We start from the raw sequence: 25851 nt of genomic DNA, 5'->3' as shown, positions 1-25851 counted from the left end.
GTTTTTGGAAAATTTATTTTCTAGGAAGCAGCGTAATCAAAGTATCTGCCTCCATATCCATAGTACTAGAATTTTGTGAGCCCAGGATTTCAATCACAACTGAATACAAAGGGCAAGCTCTAAGAAAAATTAGGTACAAACCACCATCAGGAGTTTTACCTATCCCTTCCAGAACTATAATATAATAGCATGTTAATATATTCACAATCCTATTTAATTAATTTTTTAGTATTTTATTCTTTAATACTTTTTACGGTGTACTCATTATCCCCTTCCCAATTTAATCTTTGACTACTTCCCCACCTCCAAGAGGAAATCCCCACTTCCCCAATCCACACACCTTCTGTCTTAGTTTGGGTCTTATTGCTATGTACAGACACTGTGATCAATGGAAGTTTTATAAAGGACAACCTTTAATTGGAGCCAGCTTACATGTTCAGAGGTTCAGTCCATTATCATCAAGGTCGGAGCATGGCAGCATCACAGCATCCAGGCAGGCTTGGTGAAGGAGGATCTGAGTTCTATATCTTCACCTGAAGGAAGCCAGGAACAGACTGAGCATCCCCAGGCAGCTATGAGGTGGATCTCCAAGCCCACCCCTACAGTGACAAATTCCTCCATCAAGTCTACACCTTCTAATAGTGCCACTTCCTGAGCCAAGCATATGCAAACCATCACACCTTCCCAATCCCTTGTGACTCCTGTCTCTTGTGGTTTAAATGTGTCTTCTTCCACTGAGGCCAGACCAGGCAGCCCTATGTTGCATCTGTGCTGGGAGCCTCATATCAGCTTATGTATGCTGCCTGGTCAGCAGCTCAAATTCGTGGTTGTCCAGGTTAGTTGAGAATGCTGGTATTCTTATGGGTCACCCTCTTTTTCATGATATTCCAACTATCTCCAAATTTGAACAGGGTGCTCACTGGATTCTGTCCATTGTTGGATACAATATTTTTGTGTTTGTGACAAAAAAACTTCTACCTTAGACTGCTGACCAATACAATAGCTTGAAGAGGAACTATAAAAACAGACAGTATTCTGTCACATATGTGCTTCTACTGGAAATCAGATAATGTATTCTGATGTTATCTTTGTTGATTCTTTGTTTTTTAGTCTGATTGATTGTTTGATTCGATAGACGGTTTCTATGTGTAATCCTGTCTGTCCTGGATCTTATTGTATAAAAGGTTATAGATTCAAATGCCTTATCAAATGTACTTGAAGTTATAAGGGAAAAAATGTCAATTAAAGCAAAATTTTTAGAAAAAATTTAATACTACATTGGGAATTATATTTCTCACAGAGTAGAACAAACAAGTGAATGAGTGCAGGATTTTATGGATAATGAATGTAAGATTGGTAGATACAATATTTCTAGATATCATTAGAGGAACTAGTGAGAGTTCTAAAACTAGATTTATGCACTGTAACCAAATATTTGGTGGGTATATAACAACTGTACATTTGACAGAATTTCTAAAATATCTGTTTAGAAACGTGATTTCTCCCTGATCTTTTGGATAGAATTTCTCTCTGGTTTCATTAAAATGATGTAAATTTTGGGTGCAAAGACGCATCCAAGCATCCCTGCACTGGATGTCAAAATGGAGAAAATTTCAACAGCAACCATGACTCTGCCCTTGGTGCTATGGTAGACAGGAAGGAACGTGATCCAGACACTGCAGAACACTAGCATGCTGAAGGTCAAGAACTTGGCTTCATTGAATGTGTCAGGCAGATTCTTTGCCAAGAAAGCCATCGTGAAACTTCCAAGGGCCAGGAAGGCCAAATATCCCAGGACACAGTAGAATGCCATAACAGATCCCTTGTTGCACACAATTATGATGTGACCATGCTCAGAATGTTCATCGATATCAACAAATGGTGGAGAAACTGCTAGCCAAATTGCACACAGAGTGCATTGCAACAGGGAACATATGGGAATAATGTAGTTGGGTGTCCCCGATACCAGGAAGTTTCTTAACTTTCTTCCTGTGTCTGTGACTTGAAAAGCCAGAAGCACAGTGATTGTTTTGGCCAGAACTGTGGAAACAGCCACAGTGAATACAATTCCAAATGTGATTTGCTGTAAGATACAGGTACCTCTGTTAGGATGGCCAATGAAGAAAAAGGAGCACAGAAAGCAGAACATGAGTGACATGATTAATATGTAGCTGAGGATTCTGTTATTGGCCTTCACAATAGGAGTGTCATGGTGCTTCACAAAGACCCAAAGTACCACAGCTGTGAATGAAGACAAACAGAAGGCTATTAAGGCAAGAGCCATCCCCAAGGGATCTTCATAGCTTAGAAAAATCATGTCTTTATGAATGCATCTGTTCTTTTCTGTGTTGGCATACTGGTATTCTGGACAATTCATACACAGATCCATATCTGATGTCCAAAGAAAAGTTTAGTTATTATTGATGAAGTTTTTCAAGTAAGGGTGTAGAAAGAAGCATGGCAGTGCTACTTTTGATGCTGACAATGTAATTTCAAGTACATTGCAGCATAGCATTACTTTCAGTTCATTATGTTCATAAATATGTAAGGGAAAAAATCAAGTAATTATTCCTTTGTCTATTTAACTTTGTTGATTATACCATTTTAATGTTATCAGAAGGCAAAGACTTCCAAAACCATTTTCTGTTCGATGTTGCTATCAATTTGATTATTGAACTGAGAGAATATTCCTTCAAAAACCACAATGTTGTTGTGTATATTCTATAAATAAAAACCCTATACTCACTGTTTCCTGAGATCATTAACTATTTTATGAATTCATTCCCTGTGACACATTATGACTCATTCTTTACTGTAACAATACTTATGATAGGTACTTGAGAATTCACTATCTCAAAGTATTGACATAAATATAACCTTAAATTGAAAAGATAGGCTGGGTATATTTGTACATATTTATTTGTATGTGTTCATGTAAAAGTAAAATATGCATTATTGAATTAAGGTTATTCCTCTCATAAGTCATAAGAAGATGGTGAAGAAAATAGGAGATATAATATTAATGTTTGAAAAGTAGAAAGCATTAAAGGAATGACCTTCAGATGTACCTTCATATGGCAATAAGTAACCAAAAGTTCTGGTTATTTTTACTGAGATACATGAATATTAGCAATGAAGAAAAAAACAAGGAAAACAAACAAATAAAAATCTCTGTAGATACTTCCTACTAAGAAATATTTCACGTTGATCCCCTTCTTATTTTGAATGCTGAGCATTTTTATCCTTGTCTCATCTCCATTCCTATGTGTCTCAGTGTCTATGAATGTACTCAAGGGTGAAACCAGTATTGACAAAAAAAAAAATCGACGTTATAATGGAGGAATCCTTGAGCAAGAGTTGCACCCTAGGTGGTTTATCTTAAGCAATAGGATCCAATTCCTAAGTTGTAATATCCATCATATCTACAATATGAACTGTGATTATAATTGAAATGAATTTTATGTCATTTCAGAGAATGTTGATGTGCTTCTTTGGTTTTCAGAATTCTTATCTTGAAAAATGCATTTGCAGAGAGCTTTTATTTGTTAAGTTGCCTAACAAAGAAATTGGTTTAACTATAGATAGAATATTTTGGTCTAGCAGAGAACCTGAGTTCAGATCCCAGCACCAATGTCAGGTGTCTCACAAGTGAACATAAATATAACTCTATGCGTATTGTTTCCTCTTATGTGTACCTGTAAATGCACTATCTATCCCACATACATAACAATTAATATAATAAATTATTTTATGTACTTTTTGCGGAATTCATTGAAATATATATTAATTCTTTTTTCCATCTATCACAATTTTAGTATACTTATCAAAATTATTTTCAAGCAATATGTAATGTTGGAATGCGTGACTTCAAAAGACAACTTCTGAGTAGGTGGCTTTAATAGACTTCAGGCATTAAAGAAATAAACTAAGATTGTTAGTCTTAGTAACAAATTATTTCACTGTTGAACCAAGTCACAGGCATTATATGTGTTTTACAGACTTTAATTCGTATATAAATTTAAGGACAAAGTAATAGAAAAGCTAACCATAAATCTTTTGCATTTTGCCAACCATAAATAATTACTTTAATAATGGGTATGGTTTGTAATATACTGAATATGAGTCTCGTCATATATTCCACATCATAGGTTAAGTTTTTTGTCTTTTTTATTAGATGTTTTATTTATATACATTTCAAGTATTACCCCCTTTTCGAGTTTCCCACCAAAAAAATCCTCTATCCCTTCTTTGCTCCCACTTATATGAACGTGTTCCCCCACTCATTCATCAATTCCTTTCTGCCTCGCCAACCTGATATTCCCTAACACTGGGGTGTCAATCCTTGGCAGGACCAAGGGCTTCTCCTTCCCTTGGTGCTCAGCAAGGCCATCCTATGGTACATATGTAGCTGGAGCTATGGGCCTGTCCATGTGTATTCTTTAGATAGTGGTTTAGTCTATGAGAGCTACGGTTAGGTTGTATCGCTGGCCTTACATGGTCACAAGCACTTTCAGCTTCTTGAATCCTTTCTCTAACTCCTCCAATGGGGACCCCATTGTCAGTTCAATGGTTGGCTGTGAGAATCCACTTCTGCATTTGTCATGTTTTGGCAGAGCCTCTCGGGACATAGCTATAACAGGCTTGGGTAAGCATGTACCTCTTAGGATATACAATAGTGACAAGGTTTGGTTACTATAGGTATATATGGTCTGGATCCCCAGGTGGTGCAGTACCTGAATGGCCATTCTTTCAATCTTTGTTCCAAATTTTCTCTCTACATCTTCTCTTGTGAATATTTTTGTTGCCCCTTCTGAGAAGGATGGAAGCATCCACTCTTTGGCCATCCTTCTTCTTGAGCTTTATGTCTAATCAAATATATTATAAACCACCTTTATATAGATTCTCTCTTTGCACAGAGTTTTTTATATCATGATACCAAGGCATATAGTGATTCTAGACAACAAAGAGCCAAACAACCCTATTAAAAATGGGGTACAGTGCTAAGCAAAACATTCTCAGCTGAGGAATATTGAATAGCTGAAAAGCACCTAAAGAAATGTTCAACATCCTTAGTCATCAGGGAAATGCTAATCAAAACAACCCTGACAGTCCAACTAATACCAGTCAGATTGGCTAAGGTAAAAATCTCAGGTGACAGCAGATGCTGGCAAAGATGTGGAGAAAGAGGAATACTCCTCCATTGTTGGTGGAACTGCAAAGTGGTACAACCACACTGGAAATCACTCTGGAGGTTCCTCAGAAAATTGGATGGTCTATTACCCGAGGAACCAGCTATACCTCTCCTGGACATATACCCAAAAGATGCTCCAACATACAACAAAGACACATGCTCCAGTATGTTCATAGCAGCCTTATTCATAGTAGCCAGAAGCTGGAAAGAACCCAGATGCCCTTCAACAGAGGAATGGATTCAAAAAATGTGATAAATCTACACAGTGGAGTACTACTGAGCCATAAAAAATAATGATTCCATGAAATTCATAGGCAAATGGATGAAACTAGAAAATATCATCCTGAGTAAAGTAGTGAAATCACAGGAAAAAAAACGCACGTGGTATGCACTCTTTGATAATGGATATTTGCCTTAAAGCTCGAATTAACCAAGTTGCAATCCACAGACCACAAGAAGCTCAAAAAATAGATTCTCCCACTCCTTCTTAAATTGGGGGACAAAAATATCCATAGGAGGGTATTTGGAGGCAAACTTTAGAGCAGAGACTGAAGGAACCACCATTCAGAGCCTGCCCCACACGTGGCCCACATATATACAGCCACCAAGCCTTGATAAGATTGATAAATCAAATAAGGGAATGATGAAAGGGACTGGATATAGATCTGAGAGAGACATCCAGAGCATGTAAAGTACAGAGATTAGCAGCATACCACTGAACTGAGAACGGGACCTCCTTGGTGGGAAATTAGAGGAAGGATTTAAAGAGCTAAAGGGGCTTACAACCCTATAAGAACAACAACGTCATCCAACCGGTTCTTCCAGTGGCCAAACCACTACCCAAAAAATATACATGGACTGACCCAGGGCTCCAACTGCATATGTAGCGGAGAATAGCATTGTTGGGGAACCAGTGGAAGGGGAAACCCTTGGTCCTGCCAAGGTTGGACCACCAGTTGCAGGGAAGATAGGGGGTTGTTAGGTGGGTGGATGGGTGGGGAATACCCGTACGTGGGAGGGGGAGGGGATGAGGCCTTATGGAGAGGAACCCTGGAAAGGGGAAAACATTTGAAATGTAAAAAAAGACATATATCTAATAATAAAAAGTACACTCCTGTACATGCTAAGTGTCTTTAGCTAAGCAGTATGCGTGAGTCAAGATACCACATTATACCATGTACAAATATGTGCAAATGTATCAACTTGAAAGATAAAGGCTAAAAAACTTATGAAAGAAAATGGGTTAGCTCTTATCCCCTCATTTCGTGATTCATATCATATCTAGCGTTGAACACAGCCCTCAGAATTTTACAAATTTAGCAGTTTCTCATAAATTTTGAAATACTTTTGACTTCTATACTAATCTTACAGGGAATATTGATTTTGTACCTAGCAGACTCATAATCTAGTCCAGTAAATATTATATTACATTTGGTTTTCCATGGGATCCTATATGTCCATGATGTGCATAATCATATATAGGATGGATATAGTGATGAAATATGACTAATTTAATTTCTTTAAAAATTGTGACTAAAATCTAATGTACATGTTGTTTTACAATAAATTAATTATTGGGGAAAATCTTATAGAATATTCCCTCATATTGCTGTTTTATTTCCTAAAGAGGTTTTTTATTTGTTCATTTGTTTGTTTGTTTTTGGTTTTTGTGTTGTTTTTTTTTTTTAATTTAATCTGCCATGAACTTTCAATGTATCAACATGCGGGTCAATGAACAAGGTATATGTATTTGTTTATTTTTGGCACAGTTTTCTTAATTATTTTTATATCTACAACTAGTAAATTAGAAAACTGATATATTTTATATTTCCATTTGCCTTTTAGTTGACTTCATAAACCAAGTGGGGCAGAAGAGGAATATATATTTGCAGGATTTATCAGAGCAGCAAACACTCACTTGTTTCATTAGAAATTTCATTGTCTGGACAGGGACTGCAAACAAAACAGCAGGCTGCCATTCCCTCCTTCCAGAATTTTCTGTATCCAGGACGACAATCTGCACTACACATAGATAAAGGCATCTGAGAGAAAAAAATTAGACACATACTAATAATGACTTTTAGGTATTTTTATTATGTTTTATATAAGGATACTAAGAGGTCAATGACCTTGTTTTATTTACACAAACAGATTGACATTTCAGTGTCCATTTTTAATGACCAGCTATGAATTTTGGAAATACACTGAAGAAATGTTGGATAAATTCTGAATGTCTATTAATTCAAAAGTAAGAGCTGATGTTGAGCTGCATATAAAAGTTAGATAGTGCAACCAGATGTGTTTTAGTTATTTATTTAAAATTTTGCACTAATTATTTTTAACAGACAGAGGGAACATTAATTGGGATTTTTTCTCAGCAAAAACTAGCCTGTCCTCATACCTTTCAAGTATTTTCTTATTTTGTAATTGATATACGAGTACCCATCTTACTGTGGGTTCTATAGCCAGAAAATACTGGGCATTGGAGATCTATTTCTTAATCCCAGTCTCCAGATATTCACACTTGTCTTTCTTTGATTATAAGTCATACAGCATGTCATCCCATCCTCCTCACATTCCTACAATTAAAGTTTAATTAAAGCAACAAACAAGTTAGTATTTGAAGACATTTGAAAGAGAAACAATATGCCTTTAAAACACTGATAACAAATATGACCTTGAACAAATTACCATTGGTAAAGCATGAGAGATTGTATGTAAGAAAACAGTGGAATATGCAGCACTGGTTTATTATGGTTGGAAATGATAAAATTCTGTGTAGTGATCTGAAATATGGAGTTTTTCATTAAGTCAAAATTCTGGAAAAGGCTGGATAAAACCAGTAACATGCATTCTTATTAAAATGTTCCCTACCATGATGGTCATGGATTGTAACTGTTCGAAACTATATGTCTCAAATAAATTCTTTCTTCTAAAAGAACACAATTAAGTAATCTGAAGTGTATTAAAGATTTGAAGACTTATTCCTATGATTTTCATATTGTTGAAACAGGGTCATAACATGAAGTATCCCTAGATTAATACTCACAAAAAAGATGAGAGTATATTTTCTCTTTTTCTTCCATCATTTTCTTTAAGTTTATGTTAACCCTTTGTAAGGTTTAAAAGGCACTTTTGATTTAGGAAGCGGAAAAGTGCATAGTTTTGTGATTCATGCTAATTTATTTTAAAGTAGTTTCTCTACATCACTCATAGAAGTTTTTGACTCATGGTATAGGGTAGACTGTCAAGAAACAGACAGTGATTTTCAGACCACTATCTCTAAAGTGCTTACATAAAAAATGAACCAACAAAACTACTTGTCATTATTTCTGACTTTCATTAATAATAATTTTCTCTCCTCGTATTATAGTATTGTTGGTATGTTTTTGAAATAAAATTTCATGTCAATATGTGTTCCTTCTGCGCTGTCACTTGTTTTTTTTTTTTTCTTTAACTCTCAATGAATTTTGGGCTTTATTAACAGCCATTTCTGAATGTTTATGGAAAATAAAGTAATTCTATATTGTGTGGTGTATTACACTCAAAGAATCTGCATGTGTGGAACCAGGGTTGCATCTCTGGATTAAAATCTATCTGTTCTAAGAAAATGATCCTCTTTTTGTGTGTTATGTTCTTTTGGTGGGTGTTTTTGTCAAGAATTATACCATATAAATCCACCAAAGATATTGGTATATAATTTCCTTTTTCCCTCTTATCACACATTTTAATGTTTTCCTCCAATTTTATGAAAAAAGTTCTCATTTTGTATGTATATGTGTCTTCACACCTTCTGAAGGCACCGAAGAATATACTAAAATATAAAAAGCCTACTTGTCATTAATTACATTTAGCTAATATTACCAAAAATTTTCAGCTATCATTGAAAATTATTTTTTACTTTTGTCTGGTTGCTGTTATTACCATATTGATGTGCTTTAATAGCCATTTCCTTGTCTGTTTTACTTGTGCTGTCTATACGTTCCTTTGAAATTTTGATTATATTATTTAAAAATGTGAAGGTGTTTTTCAAGTTTATTAAAAGTCATGTTTCTGTGACTACGAATGTCTGTAATTGTATTAATTAATGAGTTTGGTAAATGTCCTATTACAAGGGAAAACATTTTGGAGTATAATGATAAATGTTTGCAACTATGAATCTTAGTATTTCATAACTGTGACATTAGTCTCACTCATATCAACATGGTTCCAGAGGTTTAAGATAAAGGAGGAAATTACTCTGTAAAAACACAAAGACATGAAAATAATACTGTTAAATATACAGGAAAGAATATCAAATAGTGGTGAAGAACAGTTTTATATTTGTTAAATTTCAGATAATATTTCTGATATGTAAAATGTATATTTTATGCATGCATGAAATCTGAGAAGAATTCTTAAAACTATGTTAAAAATGAAAAAAGAAATATAATACAGGAGCCTAGAAATTGGTTCCTGATATGACAAATTTTTCATTTCAGTATGTTGCAGTGTTTACTGTTGTGCAGTATAAATCAATAAGTTAGTATACACCCACCTTTCTACTTCCTGTGGCCAAATCAATCATGTCTTCATATAAGTGAAATTGTCCACCATGTGGAAAATATGGGCTGAACTGCCCTATCTTCACCTTAATCCTAAGGTGTTGTGAGCAGTTCTGCAGGTGAACAATGTCATAGTCTTCCTGCACTCTTACTCTCTCTTTCATAATCACTCTCTCCCCAAAAGGATTGGTGAAGTGGATCGTTCTCAAAAATGAGTGTAACTAAAAGACAAGCATTGCACAACAATGTACATACCATTCCTTAAAGTCATAAAATATATGATAATTTCATAGTAAAGGCAAGAATGAAAGAGAGAAATCACAACAAAAGCAATTGGAAAAATGAAATTTTCAGGTTTAAGTGAGTGTTCCTGATCCACTTGGATTGGAGCTTTGTACATTGTGATAAGAATAGATCAATTTTTATTCTTCTACATACCGACCTCCAGTTGAACCAGCAACATTTGTTGAAAATGTTTTTTTTTCCCACTACATAGTTTTAGTTCAACAGTCAAAGATCAAGTGACCGTAGGTGTGTTGATTCATTTTTGGGTCTTCAATTCTATTCCATTGATCTACCTGCATGATTCTGTACTAATACCGTGCAGTTTATATCAGTATTTCTCTGTAATAGAGCTTGGGGTAAGAAATGGTGTTTCTCCTGGAAGTGCTTTAATTTATGGGAATAGCTTTTGCTAACCTGGATTTTGTTATTCCTAAAATATTTGCAAATTTCTCTTTATAACTGTGAAAAATTGAGTCTGTATTTTGATGGGTATTGCATTTTATCAGTATATTGCTTTCAGTAAGATGTCAATTTTTACTATATTAATACTGCCAATCTATGAACATGAGAGATCTTTCCACCTTCTTAGGTCTTCTTCAATGTCTTTCTTCAGAAACTTGAATTTCTTGTCATACAGATCTCTTACTCACTTGGTTAGAATCACACCAAGGTATTTCATATTAATTATGACTATTTTGATGGGTGCTGCTTCTCTAATTTCTTTCTCAGTCTGTTTATTCTTTTAGTAGAGGAAGGTTAATGATTTGTTTGAGTTAATTTTATATCCACTCCCTTTGCTGAAGTTGTTTATGAGCTGTAGGAATTTGGGGGATTGCTAAGTATACTATCATATCATCTGCAAATAGTGATGTTTTTACTTCTTTTCCAATTTGTATCCCACTCTCCTTTCCTTGTTGTCTAATTGCTCTAGCTAGGATTTCAAGTACTACATTGAATAGATAGGGAGAGAGAGTTGTATAAGTGGATCAAGAACCTCTACATAAAACCAGATACTCAGAAACAAATAGAAAAGAATGTGGGGTGGTGCCTTGAACACATGGGCACAGGGAAAAATTTCCTGAACAGAACATCAAAGACTTACACTCTAAGATTATTAATGAAAACATTTTACCTTATAAAATTGCAAAGCTTCCGGGGAAGGGAATAACACTCGAAATGTAAATAAGAAATACTCAAGTTAATAAAAAAATTGCAAAGCTTCTGTATGACAAAGGACATTTTCAATAAAAAAAATCAAGCAACGTATTTGGAAAAGATCTTTATCAATCTTACATCAGATAGAGGGCTAATATTCAATATATACAAAGAACTCAAGAAGTTAGGCAACAGAGAATCAAATAACCCCTGTAAAAATGGGCTGCCGAACTAAAAAAGAATTTTTAGCTGAGGAATATTGAATAGCATAGAAGCATGTATAGAAAAGTTTTACATCCTTAGTCATCTGGTAAAGGAAATGCAAAGCAACACTGAAATTCCTCCTCACACCAGTCAGAATGGAGAAGATCAAAAATTCATGTGATAGTAGATGTTTTCCGGGATGTGGAAAAAAAATCCTCCACTGTTGGTATGATTGCAGGCTGGTACAATCACTTTGAAAATCACTCTTGTTGTTCCTCAGAAAATTCGACATTCGTACTACCTGAAGACCCAGTTATATCACTTCTGGGCATATATTTGACATATAACATATAACAAGGACACATTCTCCATTATGTTCAAAGCATCCTTATTTATAATAGACAGAAGCTAGAAACAATCCAGATGTCCTTCATCAGAGGAATGGTTACAGAAAAAGTGGTAATTTACACAATGGAATATTACTCAGCTACTAAAAACTATGACTTCATGAAATTCTTAGGTTAATGGATGGATATTAAAAAAAAGTCATCTGGAGTAAGGTAACCCAATCACAAAAGAGCACATTGCATGCACTCACTGATAAGTGGATTTTAGCTCAAAAGCTATGAATACCCAAGATACAATTCACAGACAACCTGAAACTCAAGAAGAATGAAGACCAAAGTATGAATGCTTTAGATCTTCTTAGATGGGGGAACATAAATGTTCACAGGAGAAAATATGGTGACAAACTGTGTAACAAAGACCAAAGGAAATGTTAGGCAGATACTGCCATACCTGGAGATCCATCCCATATACAAACACATAGCCCAGACAATATTGTGGATGCCAGGAAGTACTTGTTGACAGGAGCCTGCTATATCTGTCTCTTGAGAGGCTTTGGAAAAAACTTACATGTATAGAGGCAGGGTGCTCACAGTCAACCATTAAACTGAGAATAGGGTCCCCAGTAGAGGAGTTAGAGAAAGGACTGAAGAAGCTGAAGGAGGTTGCAGCCACATAAGAAGAACAACAATATCAAGAAACAAGGATCCCCAGAACTGCCTGGGTGCCAGGGACTGAATCAAGAGTACACAGGGATGGACCTATGGCTCCAGTGGCAAATGATGCAGAGGATAGTTTTGACAGGCATCAATGGGAGGAGAGGCCTTAGTTCCTGTCATGTCTTGGTGCCCCAGTGTAGGGGAATGTCAGGACACGGAGCTGGGAGGGAGTCAGTGTTTGTGTGAAAGAGAACCCATATAGTAACTGGGGGAGGACAGATGGGATATTGGGTTTCTGGAGAGGAAACTGGGAATGGGAATAATATTTAAAATGTACATTTAAAAATATCCAATAAAAGAAGAATATAAAATATTTTAAAAAATGAAATTATCGTAAAATTCCCAGAATTTCAGTTTTATCAGACAAGACTACAAAATTCAAACTGACAAAAATGCAAAACCAAACACAGATTGCACCACACACACACACACACACACACACACACACACACACACACATATTAACGCAAAGAAAGGCTCACTTCTTTTCCAAATCACACATATAATAGAGCTATACATATATTTATACATATTAAACACAAATATACATGCATACATGTTAACACACATATGTAAATATTTGGGCACAAAATCAGATACATATGCACAGATATGAATACAGATATGAAATTACACAAAATATATTCACTGGCACACATACAAACACAGTCACACAAACACACACATAGGCTTGCGCGCACACACACACACACACACACACACACACACACACATACAGTAAAGGAAAATGGTCAAGTAACATACAAAGGCAGACCTATGAAAATTGTATCAGACTTCTCAACAGAGAGATGAAAGCTAGAAGATCCTAGCCAGATGCCATAGAGACACTTAGAGCACAGAAATACCAGCACATGATATTTTGCCCATCAAAAATATCAATTAACAAAGATGGAGAAACCAAGATATTCCATAACAAGACCAAATGAACACAGTATCTTTTCACAAATCCAGGCCTACAAAGAAAATAAATGGAAAACACCAAAACAATTTGGGAAAACACACACTAGGAAAAGCAAAAAAGTAATCTTTCAACAAGCTCAAAATAAAACAGCAACACAAACATAATTCCACTTCTAACAACAAAAATAACTGGAAATAGCAACCATTGTACCCTAATATCTCTTAACTTCAATGTACCCAATTCCCCCCAAAAGACATAGATTAATAGATGGGTACATGAACATGATTCAACATTGCGCTTCATACAACAAACACACTCCAGTAACAAAGAAAAACAGCACCTCAGAGCGAAAGTCTGGAAAAAAATTCAAAGCAAATGCTCCCAAAAAACAAGCTGGAGCAGTCATTCTAATACTGAATAATATCTCCTTTCAAACCAAAGTTAACAAAAAAGTTATGTCAGTATATTTTGTATGTATCAAAGGAAAAAATCTACCAAAATGAACTCTCAATTCTGAACATACATGCTCCAAATGCAAGGGAACTTACAATTATGAAAGAAATTTACTAATGAGCAAATAATGCATTGTATTACACACAGTAATAGTTGGAGACTTTAACACCTCACTCTCATCAATGGACAGATGATGGAAACAGAAACTAAACAGAGACACATTAAAACTAACTGAAGTTATGAACTAAATGGAATAAACAGTTATCTGTAAAACATTTCATCCTAAAACAAAACAGTGCACCTTCTTTTCAGTTTTTTTGAAAGAATGAATCTCATCAATTACCATCATGTTCACAAATGCAAAGCATATTTCCTTGTTTTGGCTCTCATTTTTCAACTCTGAGAGAAATTGATTGCCTTCATCATTATCTGAGATGAAAAGTCCAACTCAGTTCCAGTTGAAGTTTATAAAAGAGACCATTGCCAATACTAGTCATGTATTCTTTGGAGTCATCAGATAGATATAGGGAAATTGTTCCAAAACTGGCCATATAATCATTCAACAAATAGGCCTCAAGAGATATAAGAAGATGGAAATATTCACATGCATCATATCAGATCACCATGGATGGAGCATGCATACACTAGCAAGTTAACAACACACTTGCAAGCTCTAGAACAAAAGAAGAAAATGCACTCAAGAGGAGTAGACAGAAGGAACTAATCAAACTCATGGCTGAAATCAACAAAGCAGAAACAATGAATAAAGAAAACCAGGAGCTAGTTTTTTGAGAAAATCAAGATATGTCTAAACCCTTAACCAGACTAACTAGCAAGCACAGAGATAGTATCCACATTAACAAAATCAGAAGTGAAAACCAAGACTTAACAGAAACTGAAGAAATTAAGAAATCATCAGCTCCTACTATAAAAGCCTATACTCAACAAAACTAGAAATTCTGGATGAGATGGAAAATGTAGCACAATGACAGGGTGTTGTTGCTAGAGTCGGTAGTGGTGAGTGAGAGCATTTTCATAGAAGTAGGGGGTGGGGTTGGAGGTGGAGGAAAGGGTATAACATTTGCAATGATAATATATAAAATATACAAAATAAATGGAAAAAAGCTTTAATAATCTACCTTCAAGCAGTGAGTACTTGCTCCTTTGCCATAGCTGATTTCCTGATTATCAATTTGTTTCAGATTCTTTTCATGGAGAGCATGGGCCATGGCGTACACAGCATTGTATATACTATGACTATTGTCATTAAAGGCTATGTCAAACTTCTGTTCCATTAGCCATTCCAATGAGACATTCGATGAATTACTCATCAGTATTTTACAGTAAGATGCTGAGGTTTCATATTCAAAGAAACCCCACTCTGGCTTTAATAAATATAAATCCATGCTTTTGAGATGGTACCATGTCTGTACAAAATTTTTAAATCCAGAAATCACATCATGGTGTTGTTGAAATGCTAGAGTTCCATAGAATGTTCCATGACTTAAGTCTCTCTTACTTGTTGGGAAATACAACTCTGATTTGGTAACCCATATCCTCTGTATGACTGGAGATGTCCATGTTCTGAAACACAGTTCAATAATACTGGGTCGTTCCCCATAAATGATAATAACATTTGCGGTTGACATCACAATTTGGTTGTAGTACATGTCAGTTTTTTCATGGAATGAATTCTCATTGATTGCCATCATGTTCACAAAGGCAAAGCATATTTCCGTGTTGTGGGTCTCTTTTTTCAACTCTGTGAGAAATTGATTGCCTTCATCATTATCTGAGATGACAAGACCAACCCAGTTCCAGTTGAAGTAAAGTATGAAAGAGACCATTGCCAATGCTAGTGATGTATCCTTTGGGGTCATCTGATAGATATAAGGAAATTGTTCATTATCACTGAAAATGGAATGGAAAGGTCCGAAGGAAATCTGAAGGAACTACAATACAAAGAACAGTAAGAGTTGAAGTCAATTTAAAAAAAAAAACAAACTTGTACTCATACTTACTTACAACAAGTGATTACCTACAACTTTTCCTCTCATTCCTGATTTAAATGATCAAAGTTAGAACTCCTGTACCTCCCCTTCTAATGGGAGCAGCCCGCATAGCTCTTTGACAAAAATAATAATTTCCATTCTGTCATTCGGTTTCTGTCTTAATATCTGTGTTTCCAATGTTTAGAGAGATTTTAATATGTTTACAACTTTGGGATATTTGGCTATTATTTTTTTTAAAAAAAATATGCCTTAATCCAGAAATACTTCCACTATTTAAGAGGGAAGTCTGATGCATAATACTGCTTTAGTTTGTAGGAACAAATATTCTTATCTTTCCCTACTTGAAGTTATTTTGTGTATACTAGAGTTTGTGACTCACATAAAAATGCTAGAGATCTCCATTTCAGGACAAGGCTCGAAAATACTCTGTGAATGTCTGCCTATCTCCTCCTTAGGAAACGGATAAATAGATCAAAGTAAATTCAAAAATATAAACACAATCTGGCTGCGTAAAAGTGTTAGCAGCAGATCATATTCAAAGACTCATCCTACTAAATACCCAAACAATTTTTCTGTGAAATGTATCAGATGCAATCCAAATACCACCTGAAGATTAAGAAGGATGACAAAAGTGCAGATGATTCACTCCTTCTCAAAAGTGGGAACAAAAAAATATTCAAAGGAGGTGATATGGAGGCAAAGTTTGGATCAGAGACTGAAGGACTGAAGGACAGGTCATTCAGAGCCTGTCCCACATTATATATATATATATATATATATATATATATACATATATATATATATATATATATATACATATATATATATATATATATATATATATATAAAACTCCACCAAAACTAGATAAGATTGATGAAACTAAGAATTGCATGCTGGAAGTGAAGCCTGACAGGAGCTGGATGTAGATGTCTCCTGAGAGACACAACCAGAATAAGGCAAATACATAGGCAAATGCCAGCAACACACTACTAAACTGAGAGCAGGACCCCTGTAGTAGGAACCAGAGAAAGGGCTGAAAGAGCTGAAGAGGCTTGTGACCCCATAGGAACAACAATGCCAAACAACCAGAGCTTCTAGGGACTAAGACACAACCCAAAGACTATACATGTACTGGTCTCCAAATCAGACGTAGCACTGAATAGCCTAGTAGAGGCAACAGTGGAAGGGGAAGTCCTTGGTCCTGCCAAGCCTGGATCTCCAGTGAATGGGATTTTTGGGGAGAGGGCAGTAGTGGGGGGGGTGGATGTAAAGGGGAACACCTATATAGAAGGAGAGTGGGAGGGGCGAAGGGGCTGTTGGCCAAGAAACTGCGAAAGGGAATGACATTTGAAACGTAAATAAGAAATACCCAATTTAATAAAGATGGAAAAGTAAATATATATATATGTATATATATATACATATATATAATTTTAATATGTATACATTAACAAAAGAGCACTGACTGCTATTTTAAGGATGCTGAGTGTTTCCAACAACCACATGGTGGCTCACACCCATCTGTATTGGTATTCAATGCCCTCTTTTCTTGTGTCTGAAGAGAGCAACAGTGTATTCACATACATAAAATAGGTAAGTAAATATTTCTTTAAAAAAAAACAAAACAAAACAAAGAAAAATAACAAAACAAAAAGAGAAGTGCATGCGGATGAGAGTCAGATATAGATGTCTCCTGAGAGACACAACCAGAGTGTCTCTAATACAGAGGCAAATGCTTGCAACAAAAAACTGAACTGAGAACAGCACCCCTTTTGGAGGAATTGAAGAAAGGACTAAAAGAACTGAAGGTGCTTGAAACACCATAAGAAGAACAATGCCAACCAATCAGAACTCCCATGAACTGAACCACTACCCAAAGATTATACATGGACTGACCCATGACTCCAGCTGCATATGTTAGCAGAGGATGGCATTACCGAGCTCAAAAGGAAAGAGAAGCCCTTGTCAAGTTTGGAAGCCTGGTGTAAGGGAATGTGGAGGGGAGGAAGGGGATTTGTGGGGAGGGGAACACACTTATAGAAAAAAGGAAGGGAGTGGGTATAGGGTGCTAATGGACAAGAAACTGAGAAAGGGACTAACATTTAAAATGTAAATAAAAATATGTAATAAAAAAGATATTACAAGACATGCCTGAGAAGCCAGAGGAGACTATTCTCTGTCCACATTTCTGACTCTAGAGGAAAACGACTAGCACCATCTGGGTTCCCTGTGCACAGGTTACAGAGCGAAGGTGGGGCAGCCCTTCTGGTTGCTGCGCTCACAGAGAGCTGAAACCTGGCTCTGACAAGTGACTCCAGACTCCAAGAATAAAGTGACCTGCCTGGTGGACTCAGGATACACTCCCACAGGAACACTAAAGATCAGGAAACAGGAACAACTACATGCCTGAAAGCAGAACACTCTGTTCCCATAACTGGCTGAAAGAGAACAGGAAAACAGGTCTATAGCACTCCTGACACACAAGCCTATAGGACGATCTAACCACTGTCAGAAATAGCAAAACATGGTTAACACCAGAGACAACTTGATGGCAAGAGCAAGCACAGGAACCCAAGTAACAGAAACCAAAACTACATGGCATCACTATAACCCAAATCTGCCATCAAAGCAAACACTGAATATCCAAACACACCAAAAAAGCAAGATCTAGATTTTAAATCTCATTTAATCATGATGATGGAGGATTTCAAGAAAGAAATATAGAACTCCCTTAGAGAAATGCAGGAAAACACAAATAAACAAGCAGAACTGTATAGAGAGGAAATGCAAAAATCCCTGAAAGAATAACAAGAAATCACAATCAAACAGGTGAAGGAATTAAAAATGTAATAAAAGCAGTAAAAAAGCACAAAGAGAGACAACCCTGGATATAGAAAACCAAAGGAAGAGACAAGGAGCCATAGATACAAGCATCACCAACAGAATGCAAGAGATAGAACAGAGAATCTCAGGGGCAGAAGGTTCCAAGGAAATCATTGACACAGCTGTCAAAGATAATGGAAAATGGAAAAAGCTACAGGCCCAAAACATACAGGAAATCCAGGACACAATAAGAAGATCAAACCAAAGGATAATAGGTAGAAAAGAGAGAGGAGACTCCCAACTCAAAGGACCAGTAAATATATTCAACAAAATCATAGATGAAAACTTCCCTAACCGAAAGAAAGTGATGCCCATAAACATACAAGAAATCTACAGAACTCCAAATAGATTGGAGCAGAAAAGAAACTCCTCCCATCACATAATAGTCAAAACACCAAGTGCATAAAACAAAGAAAGAATATTAAAAGCAGTAAGGGAAAATAGTCAAGTAACATATAAAGGCGGACCGAACAGAATTACACCAGACTTCAAAAAAGAGGCTATGAAAGCCAGAAGTTCCTGGACAGATGTCATACAGATCCTAAGAGAACAAATGGGCCGGCACAAGTTACTGTATCCAACAAAACTCTCAATTAACAAAGATGGAGAAACCAAGATATTCCATGACAAAACCAACTTTACACAATATATTTCTACAAATCCAGCCCTACAATGGATAATAAAGGGTAAAGCCCAAAACAAAGAGGCAAGCTACACCCTAGAAAAAGCAAGAAACTAATTGTTTTGCAACAAAACAGAGAGATGACCAGAACAAACAGAATCTCACATCCAAATAAGAATATAACAGGAAGCAAAAGCCACTATTCCTTAACAATTCTCAAAATCAATGGACTCAATTTCCCAATAAAAAACCACAGATTCATAAATTGGATATGCAATGAAGACCCAACATTTTGCTGCCTACAGACAACACACCTCAGAGAAAGACAGACACAACCTCAAAGTAAAAGGCTGGAAAACAATTTTCCAAGGAAATGGTCTAAAGAGGAAGCTGGAGTAGTCATTCTAATATCGAATAAAATCGATTTTCAACCCAAAGCCATCAAAAAAGTTAAGGAAGGGCATGTCATATTCATCAAGGAAAAATCCCACCAAAATGAACTCTCAATCCTAAAAATCTATGCTCCAAATACAAGTGCAACTACATACAAGAAAGAAACCTTACTAAAGTTCAAAGCACACATTGCACCTCACAAAATAATAGTGGGAGATTTCAACAGCCCACTCTCATCAATGGACAGATCATGGAAGCAGAAATTAAACAGAGACATAGACAGACTAAGAGAAGTAACGAACCAAATGGATTTAACAGATATTTATAGAACATTCTATCCTAAAACAAAAGGAAATAACTTCTTCTCACCACCTCATAGGACTTTCTCCAAAAATTGACCATGTAGTCGATCATAAAACAGGCCTCAACAGATATAGAAAGATACAAATAATCCCACGCGTCCTATCAGACCACCACGGCCATAGCTGGTCTTCAGTAACAATAAGGAAAAATGCCCACATATACATGGAAGTTGAATAATGCTCTACTCAATGATAACCTGGTCAAGAAAGAAAAAAGAAAGAAATTAAAGACTTCTTAGAATTTAATGAAAAGGAAGGTGCAACATACCCAAACTTATGGGACACAATGAAAGCTGTGTTCAGAGGAAAACTCACAGCTCTGAATGCCTAAAAAAGAAACAGGAGAGATCATATATAAGGAGCTTGACAGCACACCTGAAACCTCTAGAACAAAATGAAGTAAACAACGCAGGAGGAGTAGAAGGCAGGAAATAATTAAACTCAGAACTGAAACCAACCAAGTAGAAATAAAAAGTATTATACAAAGAACGAACAGAACCAAGGCTGGTTCTTTGAGAAAATCAACAAGATAGATAAACACTTAGCCAGACTAACCAGAAAAAACAAAGAGTGTGTCCAAATTTAAAAAAAAAATAAGAAATGAAAGCAGAGACTAACAACAGAGCCATAGGAAATTCAAAAAATCATCAGATCCTACTACAAAAGCCTATATTAAACAAAACTTGAAAATCTGGAGGAAACACATACTTTCCTAGACAGATGCCAGGGACCGAAGTTAAATCAGGAACAAATAAACCTTTTAAACAACCCCATATCTCCTAAAGAAATAAGAGTAGTCATGAGAGTCTCCCAGTGAAAAGAGCCCATGTGTGGATGGATTCAGTGCAGAATTCTATCATACCTTCATAGAAGACCCATAACAATACTGTCCAAACTACTCTACAAAATTCAAACAGAGAGAGCGCTAATGAATTCCTTCTATGAAGCCACAATTACTCATAGACCTAAACCACACAAAGGCCCAACAAAGAGAACTTCAAAACAGTTTCTTTTATGAACATTGACGCAAAAATAATCAATAAAATTCTTACAAACTGAATCCAAGAACACATGAAAACAATGATCCATTCTGAGCAAGTAGGCTTCATCCCAGGTATGTAGGCATGGTTTAATATGTGGAAAACCTTCAAAGTAATCCACTATATAAACACTGAAAGATAAAAACCACATGATCATTTCATTAGATGCTGAGAACGATTTGACAAATTTCAACACCCCTTCACGATGAAAGTCCTGGAAAGAACTGGAATTTAAGGCCCATATCTAAACATATTTAAAGTCATACACAGCAAACCAGTAGCTAATATTAACCTAAATGGAGAGAAACTTGAACCAATCCCAATAAAATCAGGGACTAGACAAGACTGTCCACTCTCTCCCTACTTATTAAATACAGTTCTCGAAATACTAGCCAAAGCAAACAGACAACAAAAGGAGATCAAACAGATACAGAATGGAAAGGAAGAAGTCAAAATATCACTATTTGCAGACAATATGATTGTATACTTAAGTGACCCCAATAGTTCCACCAAAGAACTACTAAACCTGAAAAACACCTTCAGTAAAGTGGCTGGGTATAAAATTAACTCAAATAAATCAGTAGCCTTTCTCTACACAAAATACAAACTTGGCGAGAAATAAATTAGGGAAATGACACAATTCAGAATAGTCCCAAATAATGTAAAATAACTTGGTGTGACTCTAACCAAGCAAGTGAAAGATCTGTATGATAAGAACTTCAAGTCTCTGAAGAAAGAAATTGAAGATCTCAGAAGATTGAAAGATCTCCTATGCTCATGGATTGACAGGATTAATATAGTAAAAAGGGCCATTTTACCAAAAGCGATCTACAGATTCAATGCAATCCCCATCAAAATACCAATCCACCTCTTCAGAGAGTTAGACAGAACAATTTGCAAAATCATCTGAAATAACACAGAAACCAAGACAGCTAAAACTATCCTCAACAATAAAAGGACTTCTGGGGGAATCAGTATCCCTGAACTCAAGTAGTATTACAGAAAATTGTGATAAAAACTGCAATGTATTGGTACAGAGACAGACAGATAGACTGATGGAATAGAGCTACCAGTCTAAGAATGGTTTGTTATCATGCCGTTGCAAAAAAAAAAAAATACTTCAGATGATATGATCCAATTACAGGGAAATTTTGTAAAATGTAATTCTGTTCCAACACAATTTAATCACTCATAAGTAAACTTACAATATCACCATGATGGTAAATAATAGTTTTACTATTTGAAATTTTAAGAATGATAATCTGAATTTTGATCAATATGAAGATAACTTATATCTGGAGACAGAAATAATATTCCCTATGTTTTGGAACAACACGAATCAAGCTCTGCCGATAGAGATTTGTATAAATAAAGAAACACTCTGACTGGTAATCAGTCAAGGCTGCAAGTTTCTCTCTGCCATCATGCCAGACTCAATTCGTCATGGTTTCCTAACTTCTTCATTTCTGGAAACTGTCAATATCTGGAAGTCACTCCTGGTAGAAAATCTATCATGTGTCTGATGAGTAAGTACTGTAGACCTACATAGGATGATATAAGTATAAATCCAATCTCATCTATTAATTTTCTTAATATCTTTAAAAATCTCCCAAAGAGAAATGACATTAATAATTCCTGGCCTATGCTAACTCACATGAGGAAATAAGATGTTCAAGTGAATGAAAAAATCTACAGATGGCCACAAATTCGGTCCCATAAGCATAAATGAACACATAGTCTCTTCATTACAGCCATAATTAGGAAAAGGCATATAAAATATTTGATTAAGTAAGCGGAGTGGGATATTTCCATCACAGTGGCCCAATGTATGTTTTATAATCAAAGACATGTTTGGTAAAATATGAGGATTCCTGTTTATTTCATCCATTGTAAAGGCTAATGCCAATGCATATCTGTTGTATTTGGTTGTTTTTCTGTAAAAAGAGCACAGTTTTATTATGAACAGATGAATATACATGATCAATTGTACTCAACAGAAGCACTATTCTGTACTGTAAGCTTTTGCATCTGATCTCTAAAGATGGAAACAACTGTCTTTTGTTCTGAGATTGGGTTGATATGATAACCTAGAAAATAGCAAACACTTTAAAAGTTCATGTCACTTTGTCTCCTATAAAAAAGATATGTTATTGACCTCCTTTACAGAGAGGATTTCCATCTCTGTTTTTGAATGCTTGGTCAGAAAGTAAATAGAAAGTCACAGATATAGACAAAACAATAATTTTGACCATGTCTTGATTTTGAAATTAATAATCAATATAAACATGTGTGCTATGAGAATCATTGAGTTCATGATATTTTCTTGTGAAGTTAATTGAATTGGTTAAGGAAGTGAAAACATGATTTATTTTTCAATGCATAATAATCTTTCTGCAACAACTTTGGTTCCTGTACTTACAATCACTTACAATGAGTCGCCAATATTCTTAAAATGTCCCATCATATCTACCTGCCTCTTGATAATTTTTCTTTCAATTATCTGCGGAAAGAAAACCTTTTCTAAATATATTAATTCAAATATCAAACATGCATTTGGTAAATCATACGTATTTATGCATATATTTGTGTGTATTGAGCAAGGATTATTTAAGTCATAAGAGGAAATATTTCCGAGTATTTGATAAAATACTTTGCTGCAGACTATCCTCACTTCAAATGTGCAGGTATACACTTGTGCCAGGTAATTAGTGCAGAAATTATGAGCTTGCTCCACCACCCAAGTATCACTCACCTACTTACTATTTAGAAAGGAATGTGGTATATTCACTCTGGGTATTTCTCATCTTTATAACTTAATTTCTAGGAAACATCTTTCATGACATTTCCAGTTAAAATAAAGTAATGCTGGCACCCTACTGAAAACTAGGTAAATAAGTAAATTGCAGTGATATTTGTATTTGCCAGTATTATATGTTTAAAATATAGAAGAAATTTTGATGTACTATGTTCATTTTCTTTGTAATAAATGTGGACCACAAGACAGTGGGGATGAAATAATACCATATTGTGTTTATGTTTATGTAAAGACTAATATTTCAAGGCTCATCCTTGTTATTTAATAAAATCTAAACAATAAACACTAAGCATTACCTATATATCTAATGATTCAATTTATGTAAAAACAATGAGTTCTTAACCAAAAAATTGTGTCCATTTGTGCTTTCAATCTATAAACTATAAAACTGGTGATTTTAGGACATTCTCTATTACCACACACAAAATGTTCAATTAAAAACTTACTTATGTACAAAAGTAATTGGAGAATAAACCTTGTGCATTGCTCGAAATACTTCCTTCAGTGAAACATTAGGAAACATCTGTTACTTAAGCTGTCTGTGTAGCCTAGGAGTATGAAGGGCTGTGTTTTAAAACAACTATCAACAACTCACTAAAATAAGTATTGTTGACTCATTTGTATCATGTGCACCTATATTTTCTAAATTACTGCAAAATGTCTCATAAGATATCAATATCATAACGGGTTCAGAGATTAACAAACTTAGACATGAAAAGAGTAGCCACGTTTCTAAAACAATGACAAACATCTAATAGAAAATTGCTGTATCTCAGTGTGCAAATAGTCCAACTGTCTCGCACCAGAACTGTAACCTATGCCTGTGACAATGGACTAAAGGAGGCAACACTGTTATTGATAGCCTCACTATTCTAAGAATGTAAACATGCCATTTAATTCCATATTTTTCAAATATATTTTATTCTAAAGAGAGAGTGCCAAACTGAACTTTATAAAAGACAAAAGCCAGTGATTGTACATGAACAGTGTGAAGCACACAGTCACAGGTCTTTTGGATTTTATCTTTTAAAACATGTGGATGTCTTGCCTGCTAATGACCTAAATATTCCTTGTTCATTACATACAAACATATACATCCAGACAGTCATACAAAATATAAATTTCTGAGCATAAAAGTATTTCCTTTTCATACTTGTGGAAACACTTGAAGGCAAGAAGTGACCATGTGCAATGAATTTGAGAGGGTGTTTGCAAGTATGTAACGTTTTTGATAAATATAAGAACCATGGATATTAATAGAACCAGCATACGCTATAGGAGCAACACATTGATGAAAGAATTGTCAGCAGAGTTTATGAAAGTTATTTGTAAGTACTTAGGATGAAACTCAATAAAATATTATGAGATCAAATTCAATAAGTCACCATTGTCTAGTTTGCAACATAAATAGTTATTAGGAGGGGTTTATGTGAAAGATCAATGTAGATATTCCTTTCTTCTTCAGCTTCAAGGCTTTAAGTCTTTGACCTAAAAGAAAAACAAACCTTCACTGGATTAATTAAAAGGAGAAAATAGGATACAATCTGTAAATAATTAAGCTTGTTTAATGGGATTCAGATTTAGCAACATGAAAGAAGACTCAAGGATTTGCCTTATCTTCAACCTCAGAGCACTCAATAAATATGGAAGATGTCATTTACATGAAAAGTACAAATGCACTTACAGGACATTCAGAGTCTGGTTGAAATAATCTTTCTCCATAGGCAACTGAACTGCCTCAAGGATGAAGTAACAACTTGTATCTAAATCTATATCCTTGACTTCATTCAAATTTATTTTCCAAAAGCACCTGGGATCAACGGAATTTGCCATGAGAAGTGGAATGTTGAGGAGAAAGAATACTATCATCAAAATGAACATATTTTTTCCAGCCTTAAACCTGGG

The 25851-nt window shown here is 35.3% G+C and overlaps 1 protein-coding gene across 4 annotated transcripts; it reads right to left on the bottom strand.

Annotated features, from left to right (window-relative positions):
* Window positions 1-25851, bottom strand: Vom2r31 (vomeronasal 2 receptor, 31). 4 transcript variants are annotated; one of them, XM_087644405.1, is made up of 7 exons: window positions 25631-25827; window positions 22813-23065; window positions 19838-19870; window positions 14958-15770; window positions 9729-9956; window positions 7110-7233; window positions 1487-2391 (listed from the first exon to the last, which is right to left on the bottom strand). In XM_087644405.1, the coding sequence occupies exons 1-7, from the start codon at window positions 25825-25827 to the stop codon at window positions 1487-1489; spliced, it is 2553 nt and encodes an 850-aa protein (XP_087500531.1). The 4 variants fall into 4 exon arrangements, with proteins under 4 accessions (NP_775441.2, XP_087500531.1, XP_087500551.1 ...); NM_173319.2 differs by lacking the exon at window positions 19838-19870 and having other exon boundaries at window positions 1-2241; window positions 22786-23065; window positions 25631-25851; XM_087644425.1 differs by lacking the exon at window positions 19838-19870 and having other exon boundaries at window positions 22786-23065.

The sequence above is a fragment of the Rattus norvegicus genome, chromosome 1, assembly GCF_021556685.1.
Source record: "Rattus norvegicus strain SHRSP/BbbUtx chromosome 1, alternate assembly SHRSP_T2T, whole genome shotgun sequence".
Classification (NCBI taxonomy): Eukaryota; Metazoa; Chordata; class Mammalia; order Rodentia; family Muridae; genus Rattus; species Rattus norvegicus.
This window is presented reverse-complemented; position numbering and strand designations above follow the sequence as displayed.